The sequence below is a fragment of the Falco naumanni genome, chromosome 2 (assembly GCF_017639655.2).
Source record: "Falco naumanni isolate bFalNau1 chromosome 2, bFalNau1.pat, whole genome shotgun sequence".
NCBI classification, from domain to species: Eukaryota; Metazoa; Chordata; class Aves; order Falconiformes; family Falconidae; genus Falco; species Falco naumanni.
The window spans coordinates 103,657,371-103,678,759 of record NC_054055.1 but is presented as its reverse complement, the minus strand read 5'-3'; the positions used below and the strand labels follow the sequence as shown (position 1 = coordinate 103,678,759).

The 21,389-nt window shown below is 41.3% G+C and overlaps 1 protein-coding gene across 4 annotated transcripts in view; it reads right to left on the bottom strand.

The window, feature by feature from the left end:
- LOC121083016 (amyloid beta precursor protein) overlaps positions 1 to 21,389 on the bottom strand; it is a 229,415-nt gene that overhangs the window by 107,555 nt on the left and 100,471 nt on the right. For all 4 annotated transcript variants that reach the window (XM_040582851.1, XM_040582852.1, XM_040582854.1 and 1 more), the window contains exons 4-5: positions 8,519 to 8,631; positions 6,820 to 7,013 (exon numbers count right to left, since the gene is read on the bottom strand). In XM_040582851.1, coding sequence (XP_040438785.1) covers positions 6,820 to 7,013; positions 8,519 to 8,631 — 307 coding nt within the window. The remainder of the gene's footprint in view (positions 1 to 6,819; positions 7,014 to 8,518; positions 8,632 to 21,389) is intronic.

The following is a 21,389-nucleotide window of genomic DNA, read 5'->3' as shown; positions in this document are numbered from 1 at the left end:
CCAGGGCACACAGGGCCGCAGCTGGGGTCAGACGCCAGCCTCCCTGAAACGAAGGACACTCAGCTGCTGACCACCAAAACAAAAGGTAGGGCTGAAAGCCTGTCCATTAAGGCTCTCCGGGGACACAACACAGAAACCGTCTGTCTCTGAAATAGGAAGTGGCAATGCCTATCAACACCACCACTTAATCCTCCTAGTTTTCCCTTTTTCTTCCTCCATGTTCAAGCCATATTTGTTTCTTCCAGCTGTAGTTGAAATGCCAAAGAGACTAAAGTACCCGTCAGAGCAATAGGTAAGGAAGATTACAGCATTTTTTTGGTTACTTTTTCTTAATATCCCCGGTCGGTTAACATGCAATGGCCAGAAATATGCCTGAGTCAAACAATCCCCTAAAGGCTCTACTCCCATGCTATATTTCCAAATACATTTTCTGGGGGCAGATGAAGAGATGTGCAGTGGAAAAAGAACGGTGAGAGGAACACAGGACAATGTAACAGGGAGAAAGAGGGTAAGAGGTTTTCATGTTTTGGATAGTCCCTGTTGATGAACACCATGAGCGTAGAGAACTCTTAAATGCTACAACCAGCACGGCGGTTCTTAACTGCTTTCATCTGCATTTGCAATTAAAACATCAACAGCTTCTCAACACTTGCCTGCATTAAATCTCCCACTGCTCTGGCACGCAGAGACCCAAATAAAGGGAATTCAGCAGTAGCTAGTCAAAGCTACACTTGCAAAAGGAAAAGAGAATTCCCCAAGTACAAGAAATTGCTAAACCCCATTAAATTTGACTTTTAAAATTCTTACATTGACTCTTGCATACTACTAAATTTACTTGCTTATGTGTCATTATTTAGACTCGGGCACTTTTCATAAACATGCACCACAGGCAGACATCCCAGTTGCCTGCCTGCCTACTTTGTGTCAAAGCAGAAGCATGACATACCACGAGGACTCGGTGTGTTTGTTCTATCAGGTCAGGGCACTGTATGACCGCGGCCAATTTAAACACACCTTGTGAAAGCCTGATTTAATTATAGCGCTCTGGGGAATTTTGATTGTAACTGATTTGGTGCTGAGGTTAACTCACAGACATTTCTGAAGGGAAGACCCTAGGTAAAACAAGCGGTACAAAGATGTCAACACGCAAGTCACAGATAAATACATAAAAGCAGCAAGAAAGCTAAAGAAATGAACATACACTTCCTTCATGCCAAGCAAGGATCCCTAACTAATTAGTCGGCAAAGTAATTCTGTTGGGGCCCTGTGACTCCTCTTCCCCAAATGTTAGAACAAGACTGACAATTAAAAACATAGGGTCTTACCTGGAAGCAATTCAGCGTAACAGGCACATACACAACGCTGTTTTCACCATTAGAAAAAAATTGACAAGTTTTAAAATCCTTTCAGGATTTCTTGCATTGGAGAAGGCAATTCAGAAAAAAAGTCAGTTTTTCCAGATACCATTGACACACACACACACAAAAAGATAAAAGTAAAAAAAAAAAGGTGCTGTTTATGGAGACAAAAAGGATACCATACTTTTAACTGCTTTTTTTCAGCATTTGGGAGATGAGCATTCATCCCTAAGCTCAGTCTGGTACAGGGTTACAAAACCAAAGAACAACACGACTACCATGCCATATAGTACATATTTGTTTTAGTTTTACTTCACAGATGCCTAATTATCAGCACAAAGTGGACTGCACCCTTTTGGATTATTTATTGTAAAAACCCTACCATATTAACTCTTCTAATGGCACGTACAAACAAACTATAGAACTTTGCTTGGCAGAAGTTTATGGGAAACTGTAAACCAAACCCTCATAAAACATACTACCCCCTACAATATACTGCTCCTCACAATGCAACATTTACAGCACTACCCAATCATTACATCAGCCTGAACATATGTTTTATACATCGAACAGACAAAACTCATCTGGCCTAACGTGCTGAGGGAAAACCAGTAAGAAATTAAAACTCCTACTTCAGACCTTGAAAATATATTCAGATTCACTAGAAAAATGAGACTTGGCTGAAGTTAAGGCACTATTTTCTGGTCCTGAGCCACAGGACTTAAAAGCTTTCTCTTTAACTCTCAACAGTGAGACTTATCGTGCCTCAGTTTCCCTGCTGTGAAAGAAGGAAAAGGAGAGCAGCCTGTTTTCCCAGTGGGAAGGACAGCCCGGGAGGTCTCACACACTGCGGCAGGAAGATGAGGAGAGGCAGGCATGGGGCAGATGTAGACAGAGAAAACCTGGAATTTTCCAGCTTGGCCATCACTCCCTAAGTACGTTCAACTTTGGACATCAAGGACGCCAAAGCTTCCAGCAAGCGCCCAGGTACAGGCAGGAGGACCACGAGGCTGTGCCGAGTCTCAAGGGCAGCCAGAACTTGCAGGTCACTTGACAGTTGTAGCTACGCACGGAGAGCTCTGCATCTGTATTGAAAGCCAGAACCTGCATCTGGCTGTCCCTCAGGCAGTCTTCAAAGTAAATTTTAATTAAAGGTGTGGATAACAGCAAAGGAATGCCACTGCTGAAAAACGCTCGTGACCTCTTAGAGTCACCTGCTATTTCAGGACAAGCATGACATGATGCAACTTCAAAAGCACGGGTAGATCCTCCCTTTTGGCCTCGTGAACACAAACCGGGTGCACCACACTTGTCACCAAAATACACCCTCCCTCCTTTCCCGAAGTACCGCCACCACGTCACACCATGAGGCAAACCACATGCTTTTACACCCAGACCCTGGTGGTGGCTGGACACTGGGTAGGAAGAATGTCCACCCGTGATGGCACCGCAGCGCAAGGTGCCTCCGCCTGCCCTCTGACAGCGTGGATACAGCGAGCTGCTGAGCTCTGCTTCCTCCTGCGCAGAAGGAAACACCCCCAACAAAACAAAAATGCAGTGCTCCACAGACAACTGATGGGGGTCAAAACACACCACAGCCTGAAAAAGGGTGTTTACAACATGTATGGCTACAATGTGGTTTCTTCTAAATATTCAGACTCATAAATGCAAATATTTTAAAATTTAGATCCGAGTAGTTTCGGGTATAAAGTTACTTCAAAACACATCACCTACATTTGTTGGATTCTGCTTTGTCACAACAGGGGTGCTTTGAGAGACGAGGATATAATCATTTACTTTTCAGGTTGGCACCTCTACCTCAAACAGGTCATCTTCGCTTTGTCCTGGGCGTCTCAGAGCAGCCACAGCTCTTGCGGAGGCCCAGGTGCCAAGGCATGCAGCAGTCACCATGCCGCCACACTGACAGAGAGCTTTGTGCCCAACATCTTCCAGTGACGTTTTACAGAGATGGGAGCATGAAGCAGCCAGCCTGGAGGTTTTGCTCCCCAGGAGTGGTATGGCAGGGAGAGAGACAAACCCACAGCTAATCGAACAGAAGGCTCCACAGCCAGATGTGAGAAACAGGGAGTATGACAAGCTTGCAGCTGGGGTCATTTACGCCAGACTGTTTTCTGCTTAGGTGCGAGGAGTGGGTTATGTTCTAGCTGTACCACTCAGCGATTCAAGATACTGGCGACATTGAGATATGCAGCACGGTCAAAAGCATCTTCAGGGCCTTATTATTTGTACAACAGAACCAAACCTACATCTTAATGAAACAAAAAAAACCCAGAAGGGCAATTACTGAAGTACTCATGAAGTCGCTAAAATTAGTTGCCAGAAATTGTGACTTCTGGGTAGAAACGGGTAAAAAAAAAAAGTCGATCCAGTAACTGCTGCAACGGGAATTCTGTGGAATTGCTGCCACAAACCTGTGGTAGAGTAACAGCACAAAATCCTCCTCCTAAAGGACCGGTTGGTATCTTCTAATTTTTGTACCTTTGCATGAACAAAATTGTTTTCCAGTACTTATAACAGCAGCCACAAAAACAACCGGCAAAGCAAAGACAAGAATTCCTCAGAATGAGCGAGTGCCCCCACTTGAAATGCTCAGCCAGCGTCCCCTGATGTGGAGTGCACCCTGTGTGCACTAAAAGCCGTCAACTGGAAGACACCAACAACGTGCCCCAACTTACTCACCCAAGTAAAAGCCATCACGATTCCCCAGTGAGGAAAACACTTTGAGGGATACTTTGCCCAGCTGATCTGGTAGCAGCATACTCCCCCCTCCGTGCCCAGAGAGAGGCTCCACAGAAACCCCAAACCTCTTCTGACAGAGGGCTCTGCCCTGGAGCTGCGGAGCAGGGGGCTGGCAGTGGCCACCACAAGCTGGCAGTGCCTTCTCTTCCCTTCACAGTGTCACAGCAGGGACGAACTTACACACAAGGGGATATTAAAACTCTCTGGAAGGCTTCAAAAGGAAGCAAGCATTCTCAGTGCGACAGCACCCTTATACGGTAAAAAAAATGGACTTTTGTAAGCACTTCAAACAAAGGTGCTTTTATATGCTATTATAGCAGAGAATTTTGGAAATTAAGCATTAGGAAACTGTCCTCCTACTTTTCATTTCCTTTCTCCTCCTTCCTCCCTCACAATCAGCTTAGGCCTAAGGCATATCTATATTTATATACACACAAACATATGTTCTGTATGTATGAATACACACACACACAGAGTCACAAAATTTGAACCACCACCTACTGCTGCATAAGTAATGAGTAACCTTTTTTTTTTTTATATGACTAAATTTCAAAAGTATTTCTGGCTCCATTACACGCAGTTTAAATGCAGTTGGGAAGCTGAAGAGGCAGCAAGAAATATGAGTGAGTCAGTGTAAAAGAACTACAAATTGCTTGGCTCTTCATCTGCAGTTCAAGTACAAATGCCCCATAAAAGGACCATTTCATTTTCCTTTTGCATGCATTTTGGGGGGTGGGGGGTGGGGAGGGGAAAGTAATAAAATCAGTGTTTGCAGGAACTTCAGAAATGGATTCAAATGCAATTACAGGTCCTATTCCTAGAGGATAAAAAATTTATGAAGTTATTCTTGAACTCACGTCTTCAGATATGAAACTGCTTTATGATGAACAAAATGGAATAGAATAGTAAATTAAATGTTCAGTGACCAACATGAAAAAGACAGAAATAAATGGGATATCTGTCTCACAAACAGAACTACTCTATATACAACCCGTGAGCTTTTATGTAAAGTATTTCAGGAATCTTTGATCAGACAGATAAAAAACTTTTCTTTCATGTGTATTTTATGTATAGGTACATATTATAAATCTAAGATATATAAGACAGGTAATAGGTGTAAGGCAGATCTATGTATCTATATTATGTATTTGTGTATACACATATGATGAAAAAAAGCAAATTCGTCTCAATTAGAAGGTCTGCACTCAGATCTTATTCTGAGAGAACATATTCCAGTTAAAATCTAAACAAAATGTACAGAAGTGACACAGCAACAGTCCAAAGGCTGGTTTACTAATCCCACTGAAAGGGTTATAAATTGTGACACTCTGACAGCTGTTGGAAGTACAAGTCAGAAAAAAGCCCGAAGGTGTCAAGGTAGAAGATGCAATGTTGATGCAGGGTTCTTGCATCAGTCCTGACCATTCACTCTCATTCATGAGACAAAACTGGAAATTACAATGGGGAAATATTTATTTTAATTAAATTCTTCCATTATTCACAAAGAACTCTTCCCTCAACACTCACTAATCCTTTGTCAGGAAAGATTTAGATGCCCACTATGACATGGCTTCTTATTTCTCACTGTCTTAATGCCATCTCTTTGCACCAAATTACAGCAATTCCATCTCTGTCCATTCCACATTGTTCCTGAACTTGTTTCCTTCTGCACTATTAAAAAGCCCAAACGTAATGCAAATCAGAACTATTAACTTTCCACATTATTCACTTCATTTGGACCCCACTTTTATTTTCAGGGTTCTCCTTGAAACCACTTCTAATCAGCCCCAACTTTTGGATTTTGTAACTCATTTGTAAAAGATGCAGTATCATCCCCTAAGAAGTAGAAACACTGCATTAACACAGTATAAAGTAATGGAAGCCTAGGGAGCACAAACACAATCTGAACATAGATCTTTTTTTGATTTTACGAAGATTTTAGGAAGAAAGCCATCTTAGCTGTTTGAATTCAGTTGAAAGGACATAACATTGTACTTTGTTCTCACAACTGCTAACACACTCAAGACAATGCTATGAAAAGGCTTTGACAGCACCACAGCACTCAGTTACAACACAGTTAGAACCCACAGTTGGCTCAAAATTAGCCACGTGCACAGGGGATGTTGAAGGGTAAAGACAAGCATGGCATTTTCCCATCCACCACTGTCTTGCAAATGAAGCCTCCATGCTCCATGTTAACAGCAGTGTATTCATGAATCTGTCAAAGGCTAGATACTAAAACAAATTTGCTTTTAAATCATGTTTAGAAAGCAACTGTCAGCAGAAAAATATTCTTACGGTAGTAATAGCACAAAACTAATGCCTATTATGAATGAAGATGTTTCAAAATCTCCAATAGTTATGTTGGCTGAGTGTTTGCTGCAGTACCCCAGACTGCATGAGAGGCATCTTAAGAGTACAGTATTTACTATTTAGTTGTCAAAAAGTAAGTAAACATTTTCGTTATAAACATGGCAATACTTTGCACTAAAGAAATGATGAAGGCATCAAAAGTGCAATAACTATGTTAACAATAAGCTTTTCTGTATAAAGTTAAAAATAAATGAGTAGAACACTGTTTTCAACCGCTGCAGGAGCAAGTTTATTTATAAGCGACTCTTCCAAACTGAGGTCTTTAAGACAGATTTTTGGCAGTTTTAATAAGATGATGATAACAAGTTGAAGTTCTTGTCACTCTTACCTTCCATCTGCATAGTCTGCATCTGCACCTCCCCACCAGACATCTGAATCATCGTCTTCAGCATCAGCTGAATCAAGATTGTCGCTTTCCTCTGCTAGTGGGCAGCAAACAAACTCCACACCACGAAACTTGTCGATTCCACAGGGCAGCAACATGCCGTAGTCATGCAGATTCATACTCTTCTCACTACAGGACTACAGAGAATAGAAAGAAAACAGCAACAATGTTGTCATGGAGGAAGGCTGAAAAAACACCACAGACCTTGATTAGGGGCTGCGTACTGCCTTAGGAGGTTGAAGCTGGTGAACTGTATGATCTCAGAGTTTTGAAACATGACACAGAGTGATCGCATGTGCATTCACTACCTGCACTGTAGGTAGCTCCCTACCTGTGTCTGCATGACCACTGTAAGCAACAAGTTCTCCCTTCCCCTGTCCTTTAGTCTTTCCCAGTACAGAAAGACTTGTCTCCTTGCACATACATGACAACTCCATATCCTCTGGCCTAAAAATCTTCACAGGCTTTGCCTCATAAAAAGAAAACTTGAAGGCAGAACAATAATTTGATGTATTAATCCTGATCCTCATCTATTAATGCTATTGAAGCGTTCATTGCGAGATAGATTAACATTTAAAATACCTGTTATACTGGAAACATACTGTATTTGGTCTGACATCTCTGCCAGAACAGTACCTTCTAGCCTTGTTTGGAAAACAGTCAGTTGTGGATAATCACACCTTGAAGATACGGTGGCATAGGACAGAAAGATACAGCGATGTAGGACAGGTGAAAAAAGGAATATAGTTTAATGGTGCATAATGATTATGTTCTTTTTAGGCTACGCCATTTCAAGTTTGCATGGACAAAATGGACTAGAATTTGCCTGCATGAAGTTTGGTGCCTTAAACACTTCGTTCGAGGGGCAACAGTATGACTTAAGCAAGAACTGAAAATCTGAAAAGCTGCTGAGCACATTTCAATTTTGATAGCCGGAAGGTGGGAAACGTACAAACAAAGATGTTCCAAACAAAACAGCAGCAAGAAATCTTTTGAAGCTCATCTCAGGTTGTATTCCTACAACCTCTCTACATAAGGACAAAAATGTCCAAAACACATTAGCAATTATAATATTAGGTTTATTTCTGTTTTCAGTAAAGCCTGGTAAATTGTAAAAACTCTGTGCCTGACTGCAAAATTTCTTTGGTTAGTCCTGTGTCTTATCAGCTCTCCTAGCCCTTTATGCTGAATTTCACATGCTGCATTCTTTGAAGGTTTGATCTCTGTGAAGCACCTGTCACACCAAATATATTGGGGATGATGATAAAGGCAAAGCCTAGGCATCAACGATCAATTTTTAGTTCCAGAGCACCGCTAACACAGGAAGCCAGAAAAGGAAGAAAACACAATGGGTGTGTGAACGGATGTGAGGAAAAAACCCAGTGCCATGAAACAAGGTCAATGTCCAAAGGTCAATGTTAAGTATCCAACAGTAGTCTCTGATGTGCTCAGCAGAGCAACTCCCATTTTCTACCTTATAAATCAGAACAAAACATCATTCACTCAAACATTTGTAAGTATTGCTTTTTGTTTTCCTTTCCATGTTTTCCATACACGTCACTGCTGTATTTAAACTTGCTCTCAGAAGAGTGATAGAGATCTAAAGAAGGAAGGCGGGAAATTTTAAGACAGATGAATATACCTCTTTAGCAACAGTATGCCAGTGCAGGTGAGTTTCACACACATCCATCCTTTCCTGGTGAAGGAACTTGCACTTGTCTGGTACCAGAAGGGCATCACTCACAAACTCTCCCACTGAAAGGAAAAAACAAGATAAACCCCAAAAATGTTAATTTTGCTTCCATCACCTCATCCTAAGTTAAATCTTTAGCTAGGCGTAGGGCAGCTTCCATGAATGAGTGGCAGGGTCTGTTTGCAGAGAATGGAAGAGCTTCTAAATGGTGCTTCCATTATCACCTTCTTCAGATTTTCCATTTGAAAGTAGCTCCTGTCTTTGATCTCAGACATGCATTAGATTATGATAACTTCCATATATCCACTGTGAAACCTGCAGGACCCATTGAAGACGTAGAGTACAACATGAATTCAGGAGTTGCTGGATCCAGCTCCTGGAAGGGGAATGCAGGGACAGGGAAGGACAATCACATTCTTCATCTGAGTAGTGGTAGGGAGAGGGTTTGAAGTGTTTTGAAATACTTAGTTTTCCCCCACAAAACAAATCTGGCACCAACACATTGTTTCAAACAATTCAAGAGTATTTCTACTGAATTACAGCACTAGCAGCAACACAGTCCACTTAGCTTATTTTTGTTGATGAAGCCTCTTTATTGCAACCTCATTTCATCAGCCAGACAAATTCAGGTTAGCCCAGAAGGCTGATAAGCAACTGGAGCTCATCTGCTAGGGAACAGGATGATTCATGCATCACCTCCATAAATATATATTTTAAAGATATAAATATATATAATATAATTTAAATATATAAATAAAGATATTTTTAAAAGGAAAAATTACAGAGTACTTTCGAGAAGTCGATATACTGAACAGACACTGGATTGTGAAGGCACGCGACGCAGCTGGCATAAACCATCAGCACCCTGAAACGTATCTGTAACCTTCAAAAACTACAGACTGTGTGTGTTAAATGAAAAAACGAAGGTGGCCCAAAGGCTGCACAGATATAACAGGTTAATTAATCAAAACAAAATGACTACAAGTTTACTGTTCAGTAGAGGGTGATTTCAGGGAGCTGATGAAGTGGCCTTTGAGGCTTACAATTAAAAGGTCAGTTTTAAAAATAATCAACGTCCAATGCACTGGGAGAAAGCAAAGTTTGGCCAATAGATGCATATACCTTTGCTAATCACTAGGATGTGTATTTCGCATGAACCTCCTTGCTGCGTTTCAGTGCTTTTGATCTGAAGCCTTTAAAAGCCAGTCAGTTTACTGGGAAAAAAAAGGATTTTGTTATCTTAATCCTTCAGTGACATATTCTAATGCCTGCAATTATCAACAGAAATGCCTTCTAGAGGTGCCCAAAATGAACTTGCAAAAGTAATGAGTTAAAATGCTTTCTTGTAACCAAAAATACAAAATCTGCAGCTTCTGTTAACAAAGTCTTTGCTTCCAGTGGTATCACACCCAAATCTTGCACCGAAATTTGAGTAAATTTGCACCTTGTTTTTAGCTCCACTTGTCTTTGTAGGGGACTATCTTGCCACATACCCAAAGTCACTAAGTATGTAAGTAATTGGTAATTGCTAATGGTTCAATTCAGTGAAGTACCTGAGTGCTAAGCAAGCACGAGTGCTTTACTAAAGACTCACAGCGTATACTGACTTCACTCTCCTACGACATACAACTTCATACAGAACTGCAGCTATACTTTTCTGGGTGTTCAAGCCTGCAGAACATTCAGAGCAGTCTTTATGGCAAAAATTTCTATAAAAACAAAACAAAATAATCCCACAGTGCACTCTATTCTACTCTGGCAAACTAAGTCTGATTTCTGATGCTAAGCACGCAAGCATGTGAGTGAGCTTGCGTGATCTGTCTGACTTCTGACATGCACTGACACAAGAGTTGAAATACAAACACACCTGATAACCTCTGCACGAAACTATTCCACTCACCTTAACACCCTGTAATATTGTTAGAATATTGTGTGCGCAAAGTTTGAAGGCATTAACGGTATACCTCATTGCTGAAAAAAATAAGCCTACACAGTTTCAGCAAAAGTAATGAGTATGGATGTACCACTGAGTTACAACCACCAAATGCAAGATGGAAAGCTGGATGTACAAAGTTCTGGACAATGCCGCTTGGGCTGTGGTATCATTAACAGTATATATGAGTATGTAATTAGTGTTTTTTTTTTTAAATGGTAATTTTTTGAGTGTCTGTATCAACCAACTCCTATCAATACACTAAAGAAATACCAGACACTTGTATATAACTAAGTACAGTATTGGATTCGACTTTTATACATAAAAATGTGCATCTGCTTTACAAAATCACATTCCTTGAAAATAAGGTAACAGCATACTCACAGTAACTAAGCCCAGTTCTCATTTCAAATGAGGCCTCATTTTGCAACCAATTGGTCAATTTCACATAAATAAACAACCTGTTGGAACAGGCTGCCCTCTGGTTTTCAGAAGGAAATAAAGAGCTGGAGAAGAGTGGTTGTTTAAAGTAACACTCCTTCAATATATAGAATTTATAATAGATTACTTAGGGTTGTGAAAATCTGGGCAAGAGCAATCACTTGCAACTTTGCATGTGATTCCTGTTGCTTTCAGTTCAATTTTTTTATTACAAATAAAATTTAATTCTGCCCATTATTTACACACATACAGAGCTTATGCCCTGGAAATTCTTCTCATTCATTTCATTATAATTATTACTGAAGTTTAAATCAAAGCTTTGAACTTTTGATCTATTTTTGTTATTTTTTAAATTTTTTAAATACATTAATGTTCAAGTGGCAGTTTGATGAACTAAACTGAATTTACTTGACAACAGCAATGTTTATTTTCCCTGAGCTAGTCTAACAAAAACAAATCCATCAGAAAAAAGCACTTCAAACACTTGCACACAGGTAGATTTGCACACAAGCTTCTACCTGTATCACTCCAGTACACATCTAACTTTGAATGCTGCTGAATCATAAGACTTTGGGGATTCTTTGCTTTTTTGGACAAGTAACGCACAGAATACACAGGGAAAATAAGCACGTGTGAACAGAGAACATTCCTGTGCTTCCTAAGAGAGGGGGCCAAATGTGCATGGCTCTAAAAATAAGAAAAAAAATGTAATACTAGTGTTTCCAGTGCGAGCCATGACTGAGGTAGCTGCACATTATTACATTTTTTCGACTGATGGAGCACCCCAGCACAGCACTGGTTATAACTTCCACTGTCAGGTGCTGGAATCACAACCCTTAATTAAACTCTAGTATTATTTTTTTCTTCCAATACAGCAACATACTGACTTGCACTGCCACTGGGCTATCCTTATGTCATGGTTTAACCCCGGCCGGCAACCAAGCACCACACAGCTGCTTGCTCACTCCCCCTCACCCAGAGGGATGGGGAGGAGGATCGGAAAGGAATGTAAAACTTGTGGGTTGAGATAAGAACAATTTAATAGGTAAAGTAAAAGCTGTGCATACAAGCAAAGTAAAGCAAGGAATTCATTCACTGCTTCCCACGGGCAGGCAGGAGTTCAGCCATCCCCGGGAAAGCCGGGCTCCAGCATGCGTAACCGTTACTTGGGAAGACAAACGCCATAATGTTGGATGTCCCCCCCTTCCTTCTTCTTCCCCCAGTTTATATACTCAGCACAGTGTCATATGGTATGGAATATCCCTTTGGCTGGTTCAGGTCAGCTGTCCTGGCCGTGTCCCCTCCCAGTTTCCCGTGCCCCTCCAGCACTCTTGCCGGTAGGGCCTGAGAAACGGAAAAGTCCTTGACTGAGTATAAACATCACCCAGCAACAACTGAAACCATCAGGGTGCTATCAACATTGTTCTCACACCAGAGCCAAAACACAGCACTGCACAGCTGCTAAGAAGAAAATTAACTCTCTCCCAGCTGAAGCCAGGACACCTCCACACCCTGCCTGCCAGGCTCAAGCTGGATGAGCATTTCCTCAGGCAGCGGCGTTGCCTTAAAAGACTCCCTGGCCCCGTGCTGTCCCCTTGTCAGTATCAGCACCTGAACTGTGCTCCCCCGCTGCCAGTAAGCCACAGCTAAACCACGACCATGCCACAGACAGAAGGGCTTACAAAATTTGTACCAAATGCACGCCATGACAGGCTGGTATTATTACCGCCACTGGCACCACCGGTGTCAGGCTTATATTTATCACTTTTTGCTGTACTCTTTTGCCTTCTTCAGCATTTCTTGTATTTTGTTTACAACTGTACATGCATGCTCTGCTAAGGTACTCTAATAAGAAACCACAATGGCACAATTTGTCTTTTAGTGAGCTCATAAATTACTCAACTCCCTTAAGTGACCCAAAACGCTAGTATAACAGCTACTTGTTTTCCAGTAGCTGCTTACCCACTCTTGCAGGGAAGGGCTGACAAAACCAGACTACTCCGGCTCTGAGGTTCCTGACCCATCTGGAGAAAACAGCCCTGAAGAGGAATTTGCATGTTACTGGAACATTGTGTCAATGTAGTAAGTTACAGCTGAATTTCACTTTCCAGATCTTGCCCCCTCCAACGTCAGTAATCCCGTTCCTGATGCCCAATTCTCCATTATGTTTCTAGCAGACTTCTTCATATTGCCCTATCCTGGTGTATCACAACAGGGTAGCAGTTCACATTTTTCAAAGACAGTTTTGACAGAGGTTATGACACCACATTTTACTATTAAATATTTTTACTTTAGTCAAACACGCCCTATTCCCTGAAATATACTCTTGAAACAATAACAGATTTTGTGCTGTAAGACAAGTTCTGATTCAGAAACTTCATTTTTCAACACCGCAAAGATTAAGTAAATACCATTAAGAACCAACCTCTAATAAAAGTTAGGATTATATTGAAGGCAACAGATCACACACTTCGAAATCTTCTCTAGTAAGAAAAAGGCCCAGCAAGTGGGCATGCTCCTAAGAAGACAACCCCCCATCAATGGCAGATATGGTATCAGGACAAAGTAATTAAAAATAAAAATACAATATCCTGTGTGAGACACGGTCCTGATCAGCAGATTTTCCATTCACTATATAAACCAGATGGGATGGGAGGATTCAGCCAACATTGCACAGAAAGAAAGCAAAGATGATAAAGGTAATAAAACAAAATCCATGACAAAACCAAACACCTGCTAGCAGATGGTTAGGATCCCAATCAAAAAATAAGCACATTCAAATTATGTTCAGAGAAGCACTTTCAAACAAAGCCTGTGCTAAATTTTGCATGAGGTGGCAGCACACACGCTGAGACTCTGGGACTCAAGGCTTCATTTTCCATGTCACTGACGACAACAAGGACCTTGCTAAAATGAATTCACAAGCTCAACTGCTTGCACCCTATGCATTTAAGAACATTCAGAGGAACGTATCTTTTCCCTGTGACCTTCCAATGATTTTCCTGAGCCATCACATGCTCAGCACGGTGCAGCAAGGAGCTGATCAGCCCTGCACCTTTCCCCGGCCAGCTGCTGTGGGGCTTTGCTCTGCCCTCCTCCCCAGGCACAATAGCTCAGCTCCCTGCAACACCTCTGCTAGCTCTTGTGCCCACCCAGGCACGTTTATTTAGTACATACTATGTTGCACATACATGATTACATTTATTTAAGCAGCCATATAACTTTAGGTGCTTTTACCAAGGGTGATATTTATGTAAGCCTTTATGTGTGATGCTTTCTCTTATTTACGACATTAGTAATTAAAAGTTAGCTGCAATCTGCGTCAAAGTACAAGCCAAACGCACTGGCCTCGCGTAAAGAAACAATGTTTTATTGAAAAATGCATTTTCTTTTCTTCAGAAATCTAGAAAAGTAGAGAAGATACAAAGCACTTAAGATACTTAAAAAACACATTTTGTTTTTCAGTAAGATGATTCAGTAAGCACAATTATCTAGCGACATACTGAACCAGTCATAGCGTACTTTGATACTTTAGACTTGTTATCTACAGATGAAGAGGGAGAGGCTGTGCTGTTCAAAATCTGGTTTGAAGGAGGGTTTGCTCCTGTGCCCAGCCCCAAGGATAGATGCCTGCCGCAGTGATAGTGTGGATGTCCTCTGAACTTGGGCACAAGACATGTTAAACCGGACTGTTAAAGATTTCCTATCTATTTTAAAGGATTTTAGCAGCCTATAGTAAACATTGTGAGCAGTGTTGAACAACACTGACCCCACCTTGGGCAGTCAGTAGTGAAGGGCAGGCTGTGAAGGGGGTTTGCACAGGGGAACACCAGAGGGAAGGTGGGGAGCCTGGCACCTCACTGAGATCCCACTAGCCTTAAAAGCTCAAAATCACCTCCCTTGACCCCATCCCAAATGCCAAGTTAGAGGCTTCTCCCTAAAACCCAAGATCACCTAACAAAAAAGCAAGGTGGTGTGGATAAAACACAACATCTGTGTCCCAGCAGTTTGGACCATCCGTATTTTTCTGATGAGTAACAGACTTAACTCCTGTCCATAAAACTGCCCCCCAAAACAGCTCTGTAAGAAAACTGTCCCCGCTCCACCATTTTATCTGCAACCTATGGCATGAATTTCGGTAAGAGATCCATGGCACGGTAGAGGGACAGCAATGCAGACCCGAATTTGAAGGGCAGGAGCAGAAGTGACAGCATGACCTGCACTGCCACCTCTGGGACATGAAGTGGGAACAACTGCAGCTCTTCGGTCTTCCAGGGGCTCAGCCAAAAGCAATACTGACCCTATTAACGTGTCTCTGTATTGACTCTTTCATCCTCACAAAGGTCCAAGAAGTTATTTCCCATAACTACAGCTGGGGGGATTTATTGTTTTTTGATCAAAGCCATTTGCTATGTTTTAACCATCTAAAAATAAGGCCAGTGGTTCTCCAACAGACATTTTCACAGCATCAAAGCAAGTGTCTGTTGTTTTACCATCTTTTCTGCTCCAAAGAAGTCCTTGAATGCTTCTGTATTCCTGCTTTCAACCAAACTTGAAAAGGTAAAGAGAGTACACCCACTAAGAAGCAGTTTATTGTTCCATTATTTAACATACATAAAAAAACCACCCTGATGCATCAACTCTGCAGTAAATCACCTCCACTATTCACAACATTTATTGATTTATTAGGATACAAAATGCAACAGTTTGAGATGAACAAGGCTATTCTACTAGATTATACTAGATTAAAAACTGACTGGCAATTCTAGCTGTTCTACACCTTAGTGTCTTGAAGCTCTTTCAATGATTTTGAGAAATCACAACGATTAAGGTACTTTTCACAAACACTGCGATGGCACATAACATACAACCATACTTGGGACGCAAGATCAAGGTAAAAGAAAACCCACTGTAATGAACTCATTGACTCTAAATATCCACACATGCACCACAACAAGGAGCTCCAGTCTTGAGGTATCATGTGTTCTACTGTGATTTTTTAAAGTTTAAATAGCTGACACAAAATCCTGCAGTCAAAAGGCTAAAACTCTTCAGGTACAAGTACATTGGTCTAGATGAAAATAATGAACTATATACCATGAAATATACCTGTAACTCATGTTGCTTATTACATCCTCATTTCCAAAAGGTACGATACATAAAAAGGGTTATTCTCCAGCCTTCCTCCTCCTTCCTCTGTAGCTCTTTGATCACAGACATAAATGGAATTCCTGTTCACTTGTTACTTTTTTGCCTGACTACATTTGCTGATAAAATTGTCTTACTTTCAAGACAGAATGCAAGCATCAGATTCGATGCATTCTGCCAATAATGGACACATCAGTTTACATTCAAGAAGATTTAAATACACATTATCACACACTCTAGCATCTTTATTGACAAAGCATATAAACATTCCTTAAGTCTGTAGCACCTCAACAGTTCACTGAAGCATTAAGTTCATTTACCTATATCCTTTTTTCCCCCCACTTGTGTCCCCCATCTTCAAGGAAAAATCTTGCTGGGAGTACAGTAAGATGCCTTTTGTGTCCCAGTCTTGCTCATTAATGCAATATAACAGAACTATGCTAAAGCCCATTATCCCAGCATCATAGGTTATGTCACATGCTGGGATTCTTCCTCTTGCCCCATCTTCCTAAAAGGCCCACAAAATCAAAAAAACACCCTTCTAGAATTTGTTATCAGTGTGACCAGCAGCAAACATCACCTGAAAAGGGCTATCTGAAGAGTTTCCCCTTCAGTTTACTTTCTCTAGACATGAACTACTCACACTAGCAAACTTTCTTGCCCTGCCCCACAAATCAAAATGCTGCCTCTAAAACACGATTTACTGAGAAACAGGCCCAAAAGCAGGGTGTAAAGTCCAGCTCAGGAAGTTGAGAGATTTCAGGTTTCAGTTGCTCTCCCTTCCAATTCTTCAGTGCACTGGTGACATTTGCAAAGCTTCTGCCACAAAAGAAAGTATTTGCTGCAGATACAGGTCCCTGCCTCCCCGTTATACAATCCTTAGTAATTTCTTGGAAATGGTGAGTTAGGAAACAGCAGGAATAATACAAGTCTACAGATGTCACTCTGGATAGCTTGACTTTGTCCTGCCTCAGTCAGAACTTCTGTTTGACGCTGCCCAAATAAAAAACTTTTTTCCTCCTCCCACACCATGCTTAACTGCTTATTGTTTCCTTCCCCTCTCTTCTCTGCAGCCCCAACAAACCCTTCAGATCCACTTTTTACTTTTCAGTCCATCATCACAGTAGTCCTGTTTGATAAACCTGTAACAGGACACAATCAGCTGCTCTGGAGGGCTAATGAATGCATTGGGGACTGAAGCCCAGCTGCTTACAGTGGAAAAACCTTTATGAAGTGAATGTTGCCACCTGTGGGTGCTTGCCACAGGGTCATTTGGTGGGAGGGTTTTTTGGTGGTTTTTGGAGCAAGGGGATTGCTTTTTGGGGATACCACATCCCATACTAAACTGACAGCAGTATGTCTAGCTAAAACAGATCTTTCACAGTGCTATTAAAAACAAAAAAAAACAACCCCTCCCCCCCCCCAAAAAAAAACCCAACCCAAACCACCAACCAAAAAACAAACACCACACAATGAAAACTGGAAGGTGTTAGAAACCAAGGTAAGTTAGAAAAGCTGTTTGATTCTGCATACAGCATAACAGACAGAACTACTGGGGTCCTCAAATGGGAGGACAGAATAACACATGAATTTATTGGAAATCACTTAATCTACAGAAAACAGTCAGTAAAATTCACAGAAAGGACTAATCCTGAAAAAAAAAAAAAAACAGTACTAGAAAACTTAAAAACGAAATTTTAAATGTGAAAGGTTTAAATGAGACCATTTTGTGTAGATTTAAGAAGACTTTATCAAGATTCCCTGAGCAGAATCCTGGGACAGTGAAAATTACTTCAACTATCCTGGACCACAAGCAAGCAAGGAGTAAAAAAATCCGGATGGAAGCAGGACAGTGGTCCCTTTAAAGGTAACAGCACTTACACTCTACAAAAAAGTATACACACAGGCTATTTACACAGCAGTGTCTGAAAGGTGCAGTTATATGCCTGCATATAACACGCTAGATGCTGTTCTGTTTGAAAAACTTCCTGTCCCTATGTAGCTTCTACCACAAGCTGCAGTAAAAGAAACACAGCAACATTCCTCAGAGCACTGACCATCTCAGCCTGGGAGGGAAGCACAAAGGACAAGAGATCAGAGTATCCTGACCACCTGTGCCCCAAAAGTTGTTGTGGAAAACAAAACCTGAAATGTTTTCTTCATAAATATTTCTTCTCCTTCAGAACAGTTGAATTCTTTCTCTTCCACACTGAAGTGCATACATGCCTGTCAAGTATTTAAGAGTGTGTGGGGTGTAGAGGTGCAAGGAATGGGAAATAAAAGGGAAAGAAAATCAAAAGATTTCTGAACCATACCTCCTACACTGAGAGCTTCTTATTACCAGAATGGTGCAGCAAAACAGACTCCAGGTATTAGGAATGCTCCTTTTACCTGGTAAGATTCCCCTGGTCCCACCCCCCTTCTCATGACAGTGTTGTAATACAAAGCACCTCTCCATCATCCAGCCTTTAAATCCACCAAAGGCTTTTGTTCTCCACACCCACTTCTTTTCACAGCGCTTAGCTAATAAAGCCATCATGGAGCTTGTCCGGGACCTCAGAGTCATTAGCCACTGAGTCAACTATGTAAAAAAAAAAAAAAAGTATACCACCAGGGACACCAAAAAGTATTTGGGGAACTGGCTGAATAGAATTCTTTTCTTAAGGAGGCACTTTCTCCAAGAAGCCCTTTTCAACAGAGGTAGACAGCACAACACTACCTGCACTCACTAAACCAGGCAGGCTCTGGAGGAGGAAACAGGAACGCTGCCCTGGCCTTGCCGTACACAAGGTGCTGCACGTGTTATTGGTAAAGGACCACCTATCACCTCCAGAAAGAACCCATTTCATTCAGGACAGAAAGAAAACAGTTGTTGGTAGACAGCTGAAACAGTCTTTATACCAGAATCACGGGCTCATTGTTTAGATATTGTTAATTCAAAAACCACACCACATCAGGGATACTAAAAAAAAAACAAAACAGCCTCAGGTGGGAGGAATTTTGATATTTTTTTTGTGTGCCTTGTAGGCTTCTGACTTTTCTGAGATTCCCTTTATTCCTTGTACTCATGTACTTAAGTCCTCTCCCAATTATATATCTTCTCCTGACTGATTAGCTCCTTTACAGTTCTGCTCACGTGACCGCCAAGTGGGATATTAAATAGTAGAGCATGGCATGAGTCAAGCACCAAAAAAATACCCAAAAAAGCCTGTTGAGGGCAAAGTTGCTCATGCAAAGCCAGCACAGGCCACATGCCCTTGCTTCCCATGGCTGGTGACAGAAACCTGCAGAGCTGCACTGGATAACGCTTTCACGTTGTCGCATTTCCCACCAACTGGTCCTCCAGCTCCTGCCCCTGGCACTGGCAGGAGAACTGCCTGCCTCTCCCATCATCTGAATTCATGAGGAGCACCAGAGACGTGAGCCAGGGTGTGTATTTGGCCATCACAACATGGAAAGAAGAAGGGTAAGGAAAAGTTGAGGAGGTGTGATCTCCTCATTTTATGCTACAGGATCAACACATACCCTTCCCCAGACAGAGTACTTCTTAATTTATAGATTTTTACTATGAGGTGAGTGTGCTGGACTTCTTCAGGGCTCTCTCTTGCAACATAATGGAGGTTCTCCATCAATAAACACCAGTCAGCACTAGCTAGACAACAAATAAAGAGAAATCCCCCTTGTTTGGTTTTAACTGTTTTCAGTCTGTATGTTAAATAGTTTATCTAAAGTATGAGTCGTTAACCATTCCCAGGCTTATTCAAGGCAACATTCACTCTACTGTAATCAGTAACATTGTAATGAAATTGGTTTTCTAAAAATGTCAAAAGAGAACAAAGCCAGCAGCTTTAAAAAAATTAAAAATTTCCAAAAGCCTTATCAGAAATTATTATAAAAAACGCACACCATGATTTGATCAAGATAACTGATACTGCAAGACCCATTTTAACATTCTTCCTTATATTTTAATATAAATACCAAATACAGTGCAATGATATTTCTCGAAAGCAGATACATTCCAAATCTTAAGGAATCATATCTTTGAGAATCTTACTTTTCCCCCAGCTGCCTTCAGGTTTTTACAAGCTATAATACAGCTGAGTTTCAAAACAGATTATGCTTCATAAATGCTACCAAATGCAGTAATTTAACACTCCAGCTATTAACATCACGTGCTGCTGCTGCCGCCGCCGCCACGATGCACGCCAAGCTGGACAGCAGTTGGTACTGTTTCTGCTCCCTCCCTCACAGCAGGCAGCAGACATGTTTTGCAGCAAGATCTGCAAGTGCAAATCTCCAAGCGGTTTAAAATTTTGTGCCTCCCTTCTCTCTGAAGTGACACTTAACGCACTCCATTACATAAGATGTACTTGGAAAAATGGGCTCTGAAATGGAAACAGCATACAGGAAGAAGTAATTGGATTAATTAATTAACACCCTGTGCACTCATACTAGTGACTTGCCAAAGACATCAATCAAACGGTAAGATGGCACAAAGATAGGATGCTTAGAAACAATTCAGCATATCTGGGACCAGTAATCCCACTGTGCTTTGCATTATTACACAGTAAGATCTTTCTCATGGGCAATTCTTACTAAGTGGGGTAAAGCATCAGGTACTAGGAGTAAGGCTAGAGAAGGCCCCACTAGTCACTGATTTACGTCAGTTTTGTTTTGGTGTGTCCTGCCCCCCCTCCCATACTGCATATTTCTTTATAAAAAATTGGATTCTTTTTACTTCAGCAGTAACTTAATTCAGTTATTGGTTGCTCTCTCTCCTGTTGAAGAACAGAAATCACTATGAAATCAAATACAGGCAGTAATTTTTTATGCAATACCATCTTGTGCAAAGCCTCTGATGAGTGAATAAGTAACTCCATAAACAGCAGTTGAAGATCAACTTGGCAGAAATACCCTGCTGATTATTAACAACCTAAGCAATCACTTCCCATAACACCACTGAGCCATGAATATTCTAACTGGCAAGACCAAATTTCCACTCAAATTGTTACTGCTAGTGGGCAGAGCACTTTGCTGTGTTACCAGCAAATTACGTGGGAAAATAAGAAGTCACTTTCAGGCTTTCCAAAGTTTACAGGTAAGCAGATTAACAACTACCTGACAAAACACAGTTCTACACAGAATAAACCCTTTAATCATCTTGCAGGAAGGATGGCAGGTGTGGTCTGGCAGCTCAGCTACAAGGCAGCTGGGATGGGACAGCTTGGGAGAAAGAGAAAAGCCAACTCAGGCACGGTTAGAAGATAAGCAGGTAGACTAAAGGCAATGTTACATTCT